Source organism: Pleurodeles waltl, chromosome 6 (genome assembly GCF_031143425.1).
Source record: "Pleurodeles waltl isolate 20211129_DDA chromosome 6, aPleWal1.hap1.20221129, whole genome shotgun sequence".
In the NCBI taxonomy this organism is placed as follows: domain Eukaryota; kingdom Metazoa; phylum Chordata; class Amphibia; order Caudata; family Salamandridae; genus Pleurodeles; species Pleurodeles waltl.
Window position 1 is genome coordinate 1,277,768,071 of NC_090445.1, and position 19,699 is coordinate 1,277,787,769.

At 45.3% G+C, this 19,699-nt stretch overlaps 1 protein-coding gene across 9 annotated transcripts in view; it reads left to right on the forward strand.

The window, feature by feature from the left end:
- CCSER2 (coiled-coil serine rich protein 2) overlaps window positions 1-19,699 on the forward strand; it is a 492,874-nt gene that overhangs the window by 263,270 nt on the left and 209,905 nt on the right. For all 9 annotated transcript variants that reach the window (XM_069240582.1, XM_069240583.1, XM_069240584.1 and 6 more), the window contains one exon: window positions 13,907-13,990. In XM_069240582.1, the coding sequence (XP_069096683.1) occupies window positions 13,907-13,990 (84 nt within the window). The remainder of the gene's footprint in view (window positions 1-13,906; window positions 13,991-19,699) is intronic.

A 19,699-nucleotide genomic window follows, 5' to 3' on the forward strand; every position in this document is an offset into this window, starting at 1 on the left:
AAAGGTACAGGTTAGGGAAAGAACACTGGTGCTGGGGCCTGGTTAGCAGGCCTCAGCACACTTTCAAATCAAAACTTAGCATCAGCAAAGGCAAAAAGTCAGGGGGTAACCATGCCAAGGAGGCATTTCCTTACACAACCCCCCCCCCCCCCCCCCCAAACGAAAGAGGATGAGACTAACCTTTCCCCAAGAGAGTCTTCATTTTCTAAGTGGAAGAACCTGGAAAGGCCATCTGCAATGGCATGGGCAGTCCCAGGTCTGTGTTCCACTATAAAGTCCATTCCCTGTAGGGAGATGGACCACCTCAACAGTTTTGGATTTTCACCTTTCATTTGCATCAGCCATCTGAGAGGTCTTTGGTCAGTTTGAACTACAAAGTGAGTACCAAAGAGGTATGGTCTCAGCTTCTTCAGGGACCAAACCACAGCAAAGGCCTCCCTCTCAATGGCACTCCAACGCTGCTCCCTGGGGAGTAACCTCCTGCTAATGAAAGGAACAGGCTGGTCAAGGCCATCATCATTTGTTTGGGACATAACTGCCCCTATCCCATGTTCAGAGGCATCAGTCTGCACAATGAACTGCTTGGAGTAATCTGGAGCTTTAAGAACTGGTGCTGTGCACATTGCTTGTTTCAGGGTGTCAAAGGCCTGTTGGCATTCTACAGTCCAGTTTACCTTCTTGGGCATTTTCTTGGAGGTAAGTTCTGTGAGGGCTGTCACTATGGATCCATATCCCTTCACAAACCTTCTGTAGTACCCAGTCAAGCCAAGGAATGCCCTGACTTGAGTCTTGGGTTTTGGAGCTGCCCAGTTCAGAATAGTCTGGATCTTAGGCTGGAGTGGCTGAACATGGCCTCCACCTACAAGGTGACCCAAGTAATCCACAGTTCCCTGCCCTATCTGGCATTTGGATGCCTTGATAGAGAGGCCTGCTGATTGCAGGCCTTCAAAACCTTCTTCAGGTGGACCAGGTGATCCTGCCAGCTGGAGCTAAAGAAAGCAATATCATCAAGGTAAGCTGCACTAAAGGACTCCAAGTCAGCAAGGACTTGATTCACCAACCTTTGGAAGGTGGCAGGGGCATTCTTTAAACCAAAGGGCATAACAGTAAACTGATAATGCCCATCAGGTGTGGAGAATGCTGTCTTTTCTTTTGCTCCTGGTGCCATTTTAATTTGCCAGTACCCTGCTGTCAAGTCAAAGGTACTTAAGTATTTGGCAGCACCTAATTTAGCAATCAATTCACCTGCTCTTGGAATGGGATGGGCATCTGTCTTGGTGACAGAATTAAGTCCTCTGTAGTCCACACAAAACCTCATCGCTCTCTTTCCATCTTTGGTGGAGGTTTGGGAACTAAGACCACTGGGCTAGCCCAGGGGCTTCCAGCATCTTGTGGACTTCCACTTTGATGCTTTCCTTAACTTGGTCAGACTGTCTGAATATTTTGTTTTTGACAGGCATGCTGTCTCCTGTGTCCACATCATGGGTACACAGGTGTGTCTGACCAGGGGTTAGGGAAAAGAGCTCAGCAAACTGTTGCAGGACTTTCCTACAGTCAGATTGCTGTTGGCCAGAGAGGGTGTCGGAGTAGATCACTCCATCAACTGAACCATCTTTAGGGTCTGTGGAGAGGAGATCAGGGGGAGGTTCACTCTCCGCTTCCTGGTCCAGGTTCACATGGATCACCCTTTTGGGGGTCCTGCTAGTGCCTAGGTCTACCAGGTAGGTGACCTGACTCTTCTTTTCTAGCACTGGGTAAGGGCCACTCCATCTGTCCTGAAGTGCCCTGGGAGCCACAGGCTCCAAAACCCAGACTTTCTGCCCTGGCTGAAATTCAACCATTGCAGCCTTTTGGTCATACCAAAACTTCTGGAGCTGTTGGCTGGCCTCAAGGTTTTTACTTGCCTTTTCCATATACTCTGCCATCCTTGAACGTAAGCCTAGTACATAGTCCACTATATCTTGATTAGGCAGAAGAGGTCTCTCCCAGCCTTCTTTCACAAGAGCTAGTGGTCCCCTTACAGGATGGCCAAACAGAAGTTCAAAGGGGGAAAACCCTACTCCCTTCTGAGGCACCTCTCTGTAGGTGAAAAGCAGACATGGCAAGAGGACATCCCATCTCCTTTTGAGTTTTTCAGGGAGCCCCATGATCATGCATTTTAATGTCTTGTTAAATCTTTCAACAAGACCATTGGTTTGTGGATGGTATGGTGTGGTGAATTTGTAAGTCACCCCACACTCATTCCACATGTGCTTCAGGTATGCTGACATAAAGTTGGTACCTCTGTCAGACACCACCTCCTTAGGAAAACCCACTCTGGTAAAAATACCAATGAGTGCCTTGGCTACTGCAGGGGCAATAGTCGGCCTAAGGGGAATTGCTTTAGGGTATCTAGTAGCATGATCCACTACTACTAGTATATATTGGTTCCCTGAGGCTGTGGGAGGTTCAAGTGGACCCACTATGTCCACACCCACTCTTTCAAAGGGGACCCCCACCACTGGAAGTGGAATGATGGGGGCCTTTGGGTGTCCATCTGTCTTACCACTGGCTTGACAGGTGGCACAGGAGACACAAAACTCCTTGACTTTCTGGGACATGTTGGGCCAATAGAAGTGGTTGACTAGTCTCTCCCAAGTCTTGGTCTGTCCCAAATGCCCAGCAAGAGGAATATCATGGGCTAAGGTCAGAATGAACTCCCTAAACTCCTGAGGCACTACCACTCTCCTAGTGGCACCAGGTTTGGGATCTCTTGCCTCAGTGTAAAGGAGTCCATCTTCCCAATAGACCCTATGTGTTCCTGTTATCTTTCAATTGGACTCTTCAGCAGCTTGCTGCCTAAGGCCTTCAAGAGAGGGACAGGTTTCTTGCCCCTTACACAACTGCTCCCTTGAGGGTCCCCTTGGGCCTAGGAGCTCAACCTGATAAGGTTCTAACTCCAGAGGCCCAGTTCCCTCAGAGGGCAGAACTTCTTCCTGGGAAGAGAGGTTCTCTTTTTCTTGTTGTGTGGAAGCTGGTTCCTCAGTCTTCTTTCCTTTTCTCTTGGTGGCTTGGGCCCTTTTTCCAGGCTCCAACACCACTTTTTCACCCTGAGCCTTGCACTGTGCCCTTGTCTTGACACACACCAGTTCAGGGATACCCAGCATGGCTGCATGGGTTTTCAGTTCTACCTCAGCCCATGCTGAGGACTCCAGGTCATTTCCAAGCAAACAGTCTACAGGGATATTTGAGGAGACCACCACCTGTTTCAGGCCATTGACCCCTCCCCACTCTAAAGTTACCATAGCCATGGGATGTACTTTAGTCTGATTGTCCGCGTTGGTGACTGGATAAATTTGTCCAGCCAGGTATTGACCAGGGGAAACCAGTTTCTGTCACCATGGGACACTGGCACCTGTATCCCTCAGGCCTTCTACACTTGTCCCATTAATTAAGAGCTGCTGCCTGTATTTTTGCATGTTAGGGGGCCAGGCAGCCAGTGTGGCTAAATCCACCCCACCCTCAGAGACTAATGTAGCTTCAGTGTGACACCTTATTTGCTCTGGGCACACTGTTGATCCCACTTGGAGACTGGCTATTCCAGTGTTAGCTGGAGTAGAGTTAGAAGTGGAACCTTTCTTGGGACAGGCCTTGTCTCCAGTTTGGTGTCCAGGCTGATTACAGCTACGACACCAGGCCTTTTTGGGGTCAAAGTTTTTACCCTTGTACCCAAAATTGGATTGTGAAGAGGCTCTGGGCCCACCCTCCTGTGCAGGTTTTTGGGGCCCTGTAGAAGACTCTTTACTATTTTTCCCTTTGGATGTCTCAACACTCTTCTCCTGGGGAGGCTTTGTGACCCCTTTCTTTTGGTCACCCCCTGTGGAAGTCTTGGTCACCCTAGTTTTGACCCAATGGTCTGCCTTCTTTCCCAATTCTTGGGGAGAAATTGGTCCTAGGTCTACCAGATGCTGATGCAGTTTATCATTTGAACAATTACTTAACAGGTGTTCTTTCACAAATAAATTGTACAGCCCATCATAATCATTTACACCACTGCCTTGAATCCAACCATCCAGTGTTTTCACTGAGTAGTCAACAAAATCAACCCAGGTCTGGCTCGAGGTTTTTTTGAGCCCCCCTGAACCTAATTCTATACTCCTCAGTGGAGAATCCAAAACCCTCAATCAGGGTAGCCTTCATGAGGTCATAGGATTCTGCATCTTTTCCAGAGAGTGTGAGGAGTCTATCCCTACACTTTCCAGTGAATATTTCCCAAAGGAGAGCACCCCAGTGAGATCTGTTTACTTTTCTGGTTGCACAAGCCCTCTCAAAAGCTGTGAACCATTTGGTGATGTCATCACCATCTTCATATTTAGTTACAATCCCTTTTGGGAGAATCTCTGACCCTATTTATGTCGCTGCCACCATGGATGGGACCAAAACCCATCTCTTGTCTTTCCCTTTCTATGGCTAGGAGCTATCTCTCTAAAGCCAATCTTTTGACCATCCTGGCTAACAGTAGGTCATCTTCACTGAGGCTATCCTCAGTGATTCCAGAGGTGCTGGACCCTCCTTTGAGAGAAACAGCATCTCTGACTATCACAGTTGGAGTCAGGGTTTGAGGAGCTCCCTAACTAGGACTGGAGGGGGGGAATTCTCCTCCACATCACTAGCTTCCCCCTCTGGGAGGTCATCCTCAGAGGGGTTGTCTTTGGCAAACTCTGCCAACAGCTCCTGGAGCTTTAATTTGGTAGGGTTTAAACCAGCTTTAATATTTTTTAATTTGGAGAGAGACCTTAACTCTCTCATCCTAAGATGGAGGTAAGGGGTGATGTCGAGTTCCATCACATTCTCTTCTGCATTAGACATTGTTTCTAAAAGTTGGAATACTTTTTAAGAATCTAAAACTATCTCTAGAACTTAATTCAAACTTTCACAAAACTTTTAAACTCTAAAAGAAATGCTAACAGGGACAAACACAAGGCCCTAGCAGGACTTTTAAAAATTTAGACAAATAGCTCAAATTTAAAAAAATCAGTTTCTAATGACAATTTTTGGAATTTAGTCGTGTGATCAGGTATTGGCTGAGTAGTCCAGCAAATGCAAAGTCTTGTACCCCACCGCTGATCCACCAATGTAGGAAGTTGGCTCTGTATGCGCTATTTCAAAGTAAGGAATAGTATGCACAGAGTCCAAGGGTTCCCCTTAGAGGTAAGATAGTGGCAAAAAGAGATAATTCTAATGCTCTATTTTGTGGTAGTGTGGTCGAGCAGTAGGCTTATCAGAGGGTAGTGTTAAGCATTTGTTGTACACACACAGGCAATAAATGAGGAACACACACTCAGAGACAATTCCAGGGCAATAGGTTTTTGTATAGAAAAATATATTTTCTTAGTTTATTTTAAGAACCACAGGTTCAAGATTTACAAGTAATACTTCAAATGAAAGGTATTTCAGGTAGGTACTTTAGGAACTTTGAATTAGCAAAATAGCATATACAGTTTTCACATAAATGACATATAGCTATTTTAAAACTAGACAGTGCAATTTTCAACAGTTCCTGGGGGGAGGTAAGTGTTTGTTAGTTTTTGCAGGTAAGTAAACCACCTACGGGGTTCAAGTTTGGGTCCAAGGTAGCCCACCGTTGGGGGTTCAGAGCAACCCCAAAGTTACCACACCAGCAGCTCAGGGCCGGTCAGGTGCAGAGGTCAAAGTGGTGCCCAAAACGCATAGGCTTCAATGGAGAAGGGGGTGCCCCGGTTCCAGTCTGCCAGCAGGTAAGTACCCGCGTCTTCGGATGACAGACCAGGGGGGTTTTGTAGGGCACCGGGGGGGGGACACAAGTCCACACAGAAAGTACACCCTCAGCGGCACGGGGCGGCCGGGTGCAGTGTGCAAACAAGCGTCGGGTTCTCAATAGAAATCAATGGGAGACCAAGGGGTCTCTTCAGCGATGCAGGCAGGCAAAGGGGGGGGGGAATCCTCGGGTTAGCCACCACCTGGGCAAGGGAGAGGGCCACCTGGGGGTCGCTCCTGCACTGGAGGTCGGATCCTTCAGGGCCTGGGGGCTGCGGATGCAGTGCCTCTACCAGGTGTCGGGTCTTTGAAGCAGGCAGTCGCGGTCAGGGGGAGCCTCTGGATTCCCTCTGCAGGCGTCGCTGTGGAGGCTCAGGGGGGTCAACTCTGGCTACTCACGGTCTCGCAGTCGCCAGGGAGTCCTCCCTGAAGTGATTGTTCTCCACAAGTCGAGCCGGGGGCGTCGGGTGCAGAGTGCCAAGTCTCACGCTTCCGGTGGGAAACGCGTGTTGTTTCAAAGTTGCCTCTTTGTTGCAAAGTTGCAGTCTTTGGTGAACAGAGCCGCTGTCCTCGGGAGTTCTTGGTCCTTCTAGATGCAGGGCAGTCCTCTGAGGCTTCAGAGGTCGCTGGTCCCTGTGGAATGCGTCGCTGGTGCAGTGTCTTTAGAAGTGGGGAGACAGGCCGGTAGAGCTGGGGTCAAAGCAGTTGGTGTCTCCGTCTTCTCTGCAGGGTTTTTCAGCTCAGCAGTCCTCTTCTTCTTAGGTTGCAGGAATCTGAGTTCCTAGGTTCTGGGGAGCCCCTAAATACTGAATTTAGGGGTGTGTTTAGGTCTGGGGGGTTAGTAGCTAATGGCTACTAGCCCTGAGGGTGGCTACACCCTCTTTGTGCCTCCTCCCTGAAGGGAGGGGGGCACATCCCTAATCCTATTGGGGGAATCCTCCATCTGCAAGATGGAGGATTTCTAAAAGTTAGTCACCTCAGCTCAGGACACCTTAGGGGCTATCCTGACTGGCCAGTGACTCCTCCTTGTTTTTCTCATTATCTTCTCCGGCCTTGCCACCAAAAGTGGGGCCGTGGCCGGAGGGGGCGGACAACTCCACTAGCTGGAGTGCCCTGGGGTGCTGTAACAAAGGGGGTGAGCCTTTGAGGCTCACCGCCAGGTGTTACAGTTCCTGCAGGGGGAGGTGATAAGCATCTCCACCCAGTACAGGCTTTGTCACTAGCCACAGAGTGACAAAGGCACTCTCCCCCTGTGGCCAGCAACATGTCTGGTGTGTGGCAGGATGCTAAAACCAGTCAGCCTACACGGGTAGTCGGTTAAGGTTTCAGGGGGCACCTCTAAGGTGCCCTCTGGGGTGTATGTTACAATAAAATGTACACTGGCATCTGTGTGCATTTATTGTGCTGAGAAGTTTGATACCAAACTTCACAGTTTTCAGTGTAGCCATTATGGTGCTGTGGAGTTCGTGCATGACAGACTCCCAGACCATATACTCTTATGGCTACCCTGCACTTACAATGTCTAAGGTTTTGCTTAGACACTGTAGGGGCATAGTGCTCATGTACTTATGCCCTCACCTATGGTATAGTGCACCCTGCCTTAGGGCTGTAAGGCCTGCTAGAGGGGTGACTTATCTATACTTCATAGGCAGTGTGAGGTTGGCATTGCACCCTGAGGGGAGTGCCATGTCGACTTAGTTGTTTTATCCCCACTAGCACACACAAGCTGGCAAGCAGTGTCTGTGCTGAGTGAGGAGTCCCCAGGGTGGCATAAGACATGCTGCAGCCCTTAGAGACCTTCCCTGGCATCAGGGCCCTTGGTACCAGGGGTACCAGTTACAAGGGACTTACCTGGATGCCAGGGTGTGCCAATTGTGGAAACAAAGGTACAGGTTAGGGAAAGAACACTGGTGCTGGGGCCTGGTTAGCAGGCCTCAGCACACTTTCAAATCAAAACTTAGCATCAGCAAAGGCAAAATGTCAGGGGGTAACCATGCCAAGGAGGCATTTCCTGACAGTAAGTGAAAGAGATTCGGTCATTGCAACCACGGAAAAAGCAAATCTTTTTCCTGTTATTAGATACTTTTTAGCTTTTGTTTCCAACCTAACTCGGTGAGTAATATTGAGCTCTGCAGACATTTATAGGGCTGTGAAAATGGCCTAAAGAATTCCTTACAAAACACTTTTGTTCTGTATGATTTTAAGGGGCTTCCTCAATTTTTCCTCTCGTTCATATCCCTTGTCCTATGTAATCTTTTTCTATATTTTGTCTGGTAAGCCTTCTAAATCATTGGGCATTTGACCTTAAACTGGTGACTCAAAATGCTGTTTAGGTTGACCATAGCAGCGCGCAAGCGCTTCTTTTCCAAGGTGTTGGTGTGTATCTGGGCTTTTAACCACGCCCATCGCAATCACTCGTTCATAGGCTTGCCGTTCAAAAATCCTTTGTTTTCTTTGGTAACTGCTTTACGTTTGTCCCTCCTTAGGGCGGTTTTGATACCGCCTTGGCCATTGACCCTGTTACATGGATAATTGCACTATTGCCGATAACTTTGACTGTGAGCTAACTTCTTTTTCCTTTTGTCTCTCTCTTCACGCTCATGGTAGCACTTTAAATTGGCTCGCTTATGCCAACTACTTTACTTTTTATTTTTAGTTTGTGTGGCAAGAAAGTGCCACTTAGAAACTTACAACGCTAATAGCTCTAACTTGAGCAAACGAGAGACCAATTCAATTGCAAATGCTTGTTTTGTAGTGGCTGTTAGCTCAAGTACTAGGACCACTGAGTTTTAGAGTGCATTTGTACCATGAATCTTTATTGGATCCATATATTGTGCATTATTCCTCCATCTAGTGATTGGGTCCGGAAGTTTTTTTTTTTTTTTTTTTTTTTTTTTTTTTCTTCTTCCCCCATTTGGGTGTCCTTGACCATTTGTTGATTGTCTCACTTACCCCATAACGACCGACCCCCCCCCTTGAAGTCCGCATCTGTTATCACCATCTTCTGATTCTTTTTTTCTGCCCTTGGATTGAGAAGCAGGGCACAGTGATCCAGAGTAAATGCTGAGAAAGTACCAAACCAAGAACTGATCAAGAGGGCGTTTGACACATAAGGAGTACAGCTGCAAGAGGAGCAAAGCAACTCATGCTTCTTCTTGGAGACTTTGGTCCCAGCACAAAGAAAAACATCTGGTTCTCAGAGTTATGTTTCCATAGCTTTTGCTGATAGGCATTGAGTAGTCTTTTGCAGATATAACTCTCAGCTTGTGATTGAGAAACAGTGTGCGTCCTTTTCAGTATTTACTTGACTGACACAAAAACCCTGAGGAGGGCTCTTAAAGCCCGCCCCAGGGCTATGGACCATATTAGAGATGCGAGGGTTAAGTACAAAAGCCTTCTGAGGGCAAGAAAGCTCAATCTTAAGGAAATTGCTTGGGGGAAATTGGAACGTGCAGTAGAGCTTAAGAATCCTGGCCTGTTTTGGAAGGTCATAAACAGGGGTCCCCTTAAAACTGAAACTTCTGAGGGTCTGGGCTGTAACATCGCTTCTGATGTTTGGGTGAATCATTTTTGTAAAATTTTCACACTCCCTAAGGTTAGGGAGACACTCTGTGGTTCTGCTAGCAATAGCGCTTCAGGCCCGGACTTAATTCCCATGGATCTTTATAAATCTTGCCCCAAGTTATGGGTGCCCATACTGCTAAATGTTCTTAATGCAACAGTTACTATGGGTATCCCTGCCACTTGGAGATCGGCGTGTATTATTCCTGTCTTTAAAAAAGGGGGACTGAAATGACCCTAAATCCTATCGTCCCATTTCCCTTCTTGATTCCTCTGCTAAAATTATGGGCTGATTATCCTCAGGCGCATCGAGGCTTGGATGGCTGATAATGAAATTTTATGCCGGGCACAGTACTGTTTCAGGGAAAGGTTTGGCTCTCTGGAACAGTGCCTAAACCTGTTGATGGTGATCGGAAAATATACATTAGACAGGAAAGGGATTCTATATCTTGCCTTTATGGACCTTAGTTGTGCCTTTGATAAGGTAAATCGGGCCAAGCTTTGGGAGAGGTTAAATCAACTAGACATAGATCCCCACATTGTGGAGCTGCTTCGATACCTCCACTTAGGAACTAATGCTAATGTAAGGGTGGGGATTAATGGGGAATGTTTGGATACTTTTAAGTTTAATAGAGGGGTGCGCCAGAAATGTATCCTTGCTCCTACTCTTTTTTTTTTTTTTTTTGTATACCAATGGATTGTTTGACTTTCTAGCAGAAAGTTGTAGGGATGCTGCCAAAATTAATGGCAAGAGTGTCCCTGCATTGATCTATGCAGATGATGCGGTGCTTATGGCCCGCACTATGAATGGTCTATGTGATGCAGTAAGAGCCTATGTTTCCTTCATGTCAGCAATTGATCTAGAGATTAATTGTAAAAAAAATCACACTTTATGGTTCTTGGGAAGCCTTTTAGTAGGGTGGGGGAGCTGAAGGTAAATGGACAAGTAATCAGCAAGGTTCAGAAGTTGCCAGTGCTTAATTTGTAAATAAAAAGATGCTGGTGCCCAAAGCCCTCCTCTTAAACACGCAGCTGCTGCAATTAAATGTGTGAACACGGAATACTGAGGCGGCATAATCCTGAAGCCATCTCGGGCCTCTTCAATCCATTTAAAGCCACTCCTTGCCCCTTCAGCTCACTCTAGCAGCTTTCTACTTTCTCCCTTTGTGGCGCTTTTTAGTTTTTCCCTTCCTCCGTCTTTCTCATATGTCTTTTGCTCGCAGCAAATGCTTGAGGCAGAAAGATAAACCCCAGCCCTCAAAAATAAGTGCCGGTGCTCAGCACTGGAAACAACATACACAAATTAAGCACTGGGAATTCCCCTATTTGTGGGTTATTTTTGACGATAGAGGTACCTGGAAACCCTGTATTTCTAGAAAAGGGGTTCTTTTTAATGCTACAGTTGGTGCCACATTCGACTTTGCTGCAAGGGTGGGAAATAAACCTATTAAGCCCCTCCTTAAAGTCTATAGGCGTAAATGCCTCCCAGTCCTCCTATGTGGTGCTGCTCTCGTATGTGGACACCAGGGCCCCTGCAGTTGGGGAAAATCGCTTTTGTAGAAGGCTATTGGGAGTTGGCCAAAATACTTCTGGGTTTTGCTCACACACAGAATTAGCTCGAGTTTGTAGAAGATGCCATTCAACTTGCTCCGTTCTTGTTATGGATCTCTATTTGGGCAAATTAATGTGCCTCCTTTAACAGAGAGATCCTGCGGGACTGCTTGGCGTGGGCTGGGGTTCTTTTTGAAGGGTGCTATTACCTGGCGGAATAAGTTGGAGTATTTTTTAAAAAGTTCTAAGAATTCTTTTAACTTGACTGTTTAATTATATATTTTTTTTATAATGATCTTTATGGTATTTAAATACTGGTGGATTGTCACCAGGTTTTATGTATTGTATTGTTTATTATCATGGTTGATTATTTTCATATCGAATAAAGCGTTTTGATTTGATTTGACTGACACAAACACATTTTATTTACCCATTTATAGTTTGTTTTTTTAATTTAGAAAGTGCATGCAGGTTGGATACTTTTGTAAACTAATCATCCTTAAGCAATTATGTTTCTTTTTACTGTCAAGATAGGATGATGGATTTACAGCTTCCTTTCATAACAACGAGACATGCGTGCACGGACGTTTTTATTAGACATGCATTGAAAACACTTTACCTTTTGTCAAAAGTATCTACTATTAAATATTTTGCTGTGTATGCCTTTTAAGTTTGCCACTAACGGCACATAAGTCATCTTCTGTTTTCTTTTTATAATAAAACTCTTCTATGAGGGTACAGCTTATATCTTCCAATAATAATATAATAATGTGTTCTGTTCAGGAAAATGGCCCCAGTATATGCTCCCCAATAGCTGTAGCCCACGATGTTTGATTATGTTATTATCTCTATGGGACTGCTGGGGACAATATATACATTTACCCAACTATTACCCCGCAAATTCCGCTAACGAAAAGCCAGCCTTCTTCGTTTTGCCCTAGCTTGTTTTCAAATTATCCTCAATTACATTGAGGCTCTGCTATGTTTGAAGATCTCATACATTTCCTGCTATGTTTGAAGAACTCATACATTTCCTGTCTTTCCACGACTTCCTGACCTGAAACGTAGTAATGTATAAACTGAAACGCTAGAAAGCTGTCTTTGCCTGTAGATCTAAGATGGATAAAGGATAGCCATGTGGAAAGTCTGGGCGGTCAGGTGCTTCCAGCTGCTAAGCACATTCTGAATACTTGGTGTGCAAGAGAGATTGGAAAAGGTGTGAGTTCTAAAGTCCTTTACCTTCTGATATTTTATTGCAAATTCTTTACATGCACTAACTTATTTACCTTTGGTTCTATATCGCATTTTACTTGACACCGTACTGCTTACCTAGTGGAGAATAGCTGAAGGTTCGCAGTGCGCAATGGTCAGTCGAAGGATTAGAAGGAGAAGAAGGTATTTTAAGAGAGGAGTTTGACCAAACCCTACATTGCATCTTGTTTACTTTTTCTTAGTTTACTTTGCACTCTTCCCTCACACTTATGTTGTATTAATTTCTATTTTCGTAACCGCGCCCTCTGTTGAGAATGTTAAATGCATCCGATACTATGTAATTGAACTTGATATATGCTTTACTGACGTCTCTAAAGTCTAGCAACGCTTATTGGGGCGGGAGAGAGCCAAAAAATGTTAATCAAGCATTTTTTTTGCTGTGAATTTTGAAAACGTGTGATCATAATTTACAAGTCCCAGCAATCTGCTTCTTGCTTAAGCACTCATGAATTTAGTTCTATATAAAGAAACTTCAATCAATCAGTATTTGTCAAGCGCGGCTACTCACCCGTGAGGGTCTCAAAGCGCTGCTGCTTCTGAAGTTAATTTTCAATTTATTGCCATGGTGACAGAGTTTGAGTTGGTTAACCTGGTTGTTTTGTACCAAATCATGTATGGCAAACTACCGAATTGTCAAATGTACTGTAATATATTTCAGCACAATTCTGTTATAATCCCAGAGGAGAAAAAAAGGAAATATTCTAATGCGCGCCTTCAGATTATTTCTTTCTCTATTTCCAAACTATGATACTACGCAAGCCATATTTTGGGAACTGCTTTGACATCATCCTAAAACATCCAACGAAACCAGTCTTTTTATTGTTAAGGAAGCAGCGAGATTGTCGGTAGCATAACCATTATCACGTGTTTTGCCCCCAAGAAACTCTCCAATTTAGGAAGCTGGTTCTTTAAAAAAAAAATAAAAAAAAAATGTTGCACGACTCTTCCAGGCCCTGCTCCTCTGTCATCAGAAGCTGTATTTTTACATGTGTAACAACAATTTAAGCAGCAAAAGCGTTGATTTTTTTTCTTATACGTTTCCTACATAGATAACACTTATTTTGTTTAAATTCTTAGCCCGTGCTTTAATATTGTGATACTTTTCTAGACGTTCAGTGGGTTTGTTTTATAATCTGGTTATTACAGCGTTTCCACGTGCTGACAGCGGTCATCTTCTTGCAGTGTGTTCATTTTCAACCATTGAAATACATTCATCAGATTCATCAACATTTGTGGTTTTAAGTTGTCGCAGAAATCATAATATATTGGTTGTTTTTATATCTGCACGCCCCATAAGCGACCGCCGAGTATTTTTGAAGCGTTCCTTTGCGCTTTCGCTTATCTATTAACATTTTATTACAACTATATGAACACGTGATTGAAGAATATGGTTAATTAAAAGAAGAGTATGGTACATATACTTTCTTCGTGTAATGTAGAGCGAGCTGCAAAAAGAATACTCAATAATAAAGCCAATTAAGTGTGACAATGGATTGTAAAGCGTTTGAGAGTTTTTAATACAAAGGAAAACGGTGAATGAAATATATTCACATTTTATGTAGCTGGATGTTCCCTTTTTTAGTGGTGACTCTATTCACTGAATAAAACCCGCTGAAAGAGCTACTTGGTGTAACTTTTTTAAGTCTCAAAAATGTATATCAATTATAGTAGTTTTGGCTTGTTGATTTGAACTGGGGGTCTTAATTAAAACAAAGTAAGATTACTTATTTTCAATTTGTGTTTGCAGAGTGAGGAGACCGAATCGCTGCTAGATTTAGAGCTCATGTCGCCATTAACCCCTGAGCCACATAATGCAGAAACAACTTTGAAGGTAAGCCTCTGATGTTTGGTGGATAAGCAAATTGGTTTACACACAGCTCGATTACAGGCACACCATTTGTTTCTGCTGCTCTTTCTCTTATGATTTGTTGTTTTTGTTTCTTTGCGGTGACAACAACATTACACTTAGAACTTGATTGCATACCACTAATAGTGCCATTGCATTAACCTTTCACTCTTGTATTGTTCACATTTTGAATGGCATACTTTTGTTAGCTGTGTCTGAGGGTATTTGAGGTCATTATTACGGATTGTAAATCCGCCTCTATTTTGTAAATGGAATGGAGTAGCCACCCTTGCAGTTGCAGCTGTGTAGTGACTTGTGTGAATATAGGTGGTGGTGGTAGTTCATATACCAAAGAGCAGTTTGACTCTTCTTCGATGCAATTGGTGCAGATTGATAACTTATTATGGGTGACATCCCTATCCACCCACGAGGGAGTGACCCCTGCAGAGACTACCAGGAACACTCCCCATGGAGGATCTGTCTAAAAATACTTCTGGGCTCTGCCCCTCTCGATCTGCGTTGCAGTTTGTTTCATTCTATTGCAACCATTTCTGTGGGTAGATATTTGAATAATTGGCAGTGTTTGGGCAGAGCTGGGCTTCTCCAATTCTACTTTTTAATCTTCATTTTTTTTTTTTCTGTTAAAGACTTCTAGTTGCTGATTCCTTACCTAAGAATTTCCCCCAGGAGGTAGTCCATATCAGATTTTTCTTCAAGCAGTACCTTTGCGTGCCGTTAGGTGGCGTTGGTCGACTCCCGCATACGTCGTTGGCATCATGATTGCAGATATGACGTTGTGGGTCTTATATAGGCGCCATCCTGGCGCACTGACGTCAGTTCTTTTCTTTCCGAACCAGCCTATGCGCAGATCTGGAGAAGAACTACCCTACAGTTGCTTTTTGACTGGCCTTTTGACTTTCTGTTGACGGTTTTTGACTTCTGGTGCGTCAAGATGTTATCTTGTGAGACCAGCTTCAAGCCCTCTGACCTGTCACACATTGATGTCGGTGACAGATCCGCACCTGGTGTTTGTGGTGCTTGGAGCGTGACCATGGCCTGAAGTCATGCTCCGACTGCCGGGCCATGAACCTGAAGGCTTTGAGAAAGCGGTCTCTCACGCTGCTCGCTGCCTGGCGCCTAGCTGTGCGTCGCTCCCAGCCTCAGTCGAGAGGAAGGTCCCGGGAACGCTAGTGGAGCCATCACTACTCCTACTCGTCCCATTCCAAATCATCGAATCATTGAGGTAAGAAGTCGAAGAAGCACACTCGTTTTTCGACTTCACCCCATCAGCCGGACGACGTGTCCTTGCTCCAGGCCTCTGTATTCAGAGCCTGTTTCTAGATCGGCTTCGCGCCTCCCCGAGTTTCCAGGAGCTGGAGCCACCACTGCCCAGTTACAAGAATTTTATGAGGCGATGCACTTCATCTTTGGGCAGTCTGGCCCTGCCAGAGTGCCTTTCGGCTCTGCAGGGTTGGAAGGGGCCCCTTTGGGTTCCGCGCTGGTGTTGGAAGGTAGCCTCTTTCTAGCCTTGTTAACCCCACTTTTGGCCTGTTTGTGAGTATATGTCAGGGTGTTTTTACTGTCTCACTGGGATCCTGCTAGCCAGGGCCCAGTGCTCATAGTGAAAACCCTATGTTGTCAGTATGTTTGATATGTGTCACAGGGATCCTGCTAGCCAGGACCCCCGAGTGCTCGTAAGTTTGTGGCCTATATGTGTTCCCTGTGTGGTGCCTAACTGTATCACTGAGGCTGTGCTAACCAGAACCTCAGTGTTTATGCTCTCTCTTTGCTTAAAAATTGTCACTGCAGGCTAGTGACTAATTTTACCAATTGTCATTGGCATACTGGAACACCCTTATAATTCCCTTGTATATGGTACCTACGTACCCAGGGTATTGGGGTTCTAGGAGATCCCTATGGGCTGCAGCATTTCTTTTGCCACCCATAGGGAGCTCAGACAATTCTTACACAGGACTGCCACTGCAGCCTGAGTGAAATAACGTCCATGTTATTTCACAGCCATTTTTCACTGCACATAAGTAACTTATAAGTCACCTATATGTCTAACCCTCACTTGGTGAAGGTTAGGTGCCAAGTGGGCACCCTGGCACTAGCCAAGGTGCCCCCACATCATTCGGGGCAAATTCCCCAGACTTTGTGAGTGCGGGGACACCATTACACGCGTGCACTATACATAGGTCAGTACCTATGTTTAGCGTCACAATGGTAACTCCGAACATGGCCATGTAACATGTCTCAGATCATGGAATTGTCACCCCAATACCATTCTGGTATTGGGGGGACCATTCCATGATCCCCCGGATCTCTAGCACAGAACCCGGGTACTGCCAAACTGCCTTTCCGGGGTTTCCACTGCAGCTGCTGCTGCTGCCAACCCCTCAGACAGGTTTCTGCCCTCCTGGGGTCCAGGCAGCCCTGGCCCAGGAAGGCAGAACAAAGGATTTCCTCTGAGAGAGGGAGTTACACCCTCTCCCATTGGAAATAGGTTTGAAGGGCTGGGGAGGAGTAGCCTCCCCCAGCCTCTGGAAAAGCTTTGATGGGCACAGATGGTGCCCATTTCTGCACAAGCCAGTCTACACCGGTTCAGGGATCCCCCAGCCCTGCTCTGGCGCGAAACTGGACAAAGGAAAGGGAGTGATCACTCCCTTGACCAGTATATTTCTAATTATGTATAGTTTCTTTAGAAAATATGTATTGCTACTATGTCATAACAATAAAATACACACACACTCTTTAAACCTGTTTGACTAAGTATATTTTACACATGGTTCTAATTATGTATTGTATGTGCATATGTGTGTGTATTCATGGGTGTGTGTGTGTGTATGTGTGTATATATATATATATATATATATATATATATATATATATATATATATATATATATATATATATATATATATATATACACACACACACACACACACACCTGGGTGGTTTGTTATACTAGATATCTATGAATTTCTGCTCTCATCTTATCACACTTATCTACCCATCATCATGTCCTTTCTCTATCAAACTATCCTCCATTCTCACTCTGACTCAACCCAAATCCTTTCTACTAATTTCATCTCCTAAATAACTCTGCCTAAACTCTTCCGTCTGCTTCCACATCTAACTCACCAAACCTCGCTCTACTACCGTGACCTCCCACACAACCTTACTAAATTCTCCCGCATTTATCTCACCCTGATATTATGCTCTCCCTAACCCTTCCACATACTCTTCCCTCCTCCATTCCCCTTTCCTCACCCCAAGCCTTTGGGTTGAGTAAATTAAGGATATACTCCCAATTAACACTTCTGGATTTCTTTCCTCCTCCACCCCTCCATTAGTCCAGTCAATCTAACTAACAAACTCTCATATCTGCAGCTCAAATTAACTCATAATAATACTAAAACTGTACTCATTATTTCCCGATACTAATGCATCACTAATTCTTGTTGGGTTCCAGAGTAGCGTGCTACTCACCGAAAAGCGCTTTGACGCCTTGTCAGGGGTAGTAAGCGCTATATAAATACGATTACAATACAATTACAATGCCTCCCAGGGGAGGTGCCCAGAGCTCCTCCAGTGTGTCCCAGACCTCTGCCATCTTGGAAACAGAGGTGTTGGGGGCACAGTGGACTGCTCTGAGTGGCCAGTGCCAGCAGGTGACGTCAGAGGCTCCTTCTGATAGGCTTTTACCTTTCTTGGTAGCCAATCCTCCTTCCTTGGTAGCCAAACGTCCTTTTCTGGCTATTTAGGGTCTCTGCTTTGGGGAATTCTTCAGATAATGAATGCAAGAGCTCACCAGAGTTCCTCTGCATCTCCCTCTTCGCCTTCTACCAAGGATCGACCTCTGACTGCTCCAGGACGCCTGCAAAACCGAAACAAAGTAGCAAGACAACTACCAGCAACATTGTAGCGCCTAATCCTGCAGGCTTTCTCAACTGTTTCCAGGTGGCGCATGCTCTGGGGGTAGCCTGCCTTCACCCTGCACCAGAAGCTCAGAAGAAATCTCCCGTGGGTCGACTGAATCTTCCCCCTGCTAACGCAGGCACCAAAAGACTGCATCACCGGTCCTCTGGGTCCCCTCTCATCCTGACGAGCGTGGTCCCTGGAACACAGCAACTCTGTCCAAGTGACTCCCACAGTCCAGTGACTCTTCAGTCCAAGTTTGGTGGAGGTAAGTCCTTGCCTCCCCACTCTAGACTGCAAAGCTGTGTACTGCGTGATTTGCAGCTGCTCTGGCTCCTGTGCACTCTTCCAGGATTTCCTTCGTGCACAGCCTAGCCTGGGTCCGCAGCACTCTGTCCTGCAGTGCACAACCCTCTGAGTTGGCCTCCGACGTCGTGGGACCCTCTTTTGTAACTTCGCATGGACTCCGGTTCACTCTTCTTCTAAGTGCCTGTTGGGGTACTTCTGTGGGTGCTTCCTGCTTCTGTGAGGGCTCTCTGAGTTGCTGAGCCCCCCTCTGTCTCCTCCTCCAGAAGGCAACATCCTGGTCCTTCCTGGTCCTCAGCAGCACCCAAAAACCTCTACCGCGACCCTTGCAGCTAGCAAGGCTTGTTTGCGGTATTTCTGCCTGGGAACACCTCTGCAAGCTTCATCGCGACATGGGACATCTGTCTTCCAAAGGAGAAGTTCCTAGTCCTCTTCTTTCTTGCAGAACTCCAAGCTTCTTCCATCCGGAGGCAGCTTCCTTGCATCTTCATCCAGGGTTTCCTGGGCTCCTGTCCCCCCGGATACTGTCGCAACTATTGGACTTGGTCCCCTTGCCTTGCAGGTCCTCCGGTCCGGAAATCCGTTGTCAGTGCACTGCTGGTGTTTGTTGTTCTTGCAGAATCCCCCTATCACTACTATTGTGCTCTTTTGGGGTAGTAGGTGTACTTTACTCCTACTTTTCAGGGTCTTGGGGTGGGGTATCTTGGACACCCTGACTGTTTTCTTACAGTCCCAGCGACTCTCTACAAGCGCACATAGGTTTGGGGTCCATTCGTGGTTCGCATTCCACTTTTGGAGTATATAGTTTGTGTTGCCCCTATACCTATGCGTGCCTATTGCAACCTATTGTAATTCTACACTGTTAGCATTACTTTTCTTACTCTTACTCTTACTTACCTGATTTTGGTTTGTGTACATATAACCTGTGTATATAACTTATCTTCTTTCTGAGGATACTCACTGAGATACTTTTGGCATATTGTCATAAAAATAAAGTACCTTTATTTTTAGTAACTCTGTGTATTGTGTTTTCTTATGATATTGTGCATATGACACCAGTGGTATAGTAGGAGCTTTACATGTCTCCTAGTTCAGCCTAAGCTGCTTTGCCACAGCTACCTTCTATCAGTCTAAGCTGCTAGAAACACCTTTTCTACACTAATAAGGGATAACTGGACCTGGCACAAGGTGTAAGTACCTCTGGTACCCACTACAAGCCAGGCCAGCCTCCTACATTGGTTGTGCAGCGGTGGGATAAGTACTTGTAACTACTTACCACTTTGTCATTGTGTACTTTTCATAAGAGAATCATATACAAAACGGTTCAGTGTATGTACACTTAACCAAAAAGTTTTGCTTTTCTTCTCTCAAACTTTTTACAAAGTTCTGAAAAGTTTTCTAAAAGTTCTAAAAGTTTTCTCAAAGTTTGAAAAAGTTTTTTTCTCTGTTCTTTAAAAAGTTCTGAAA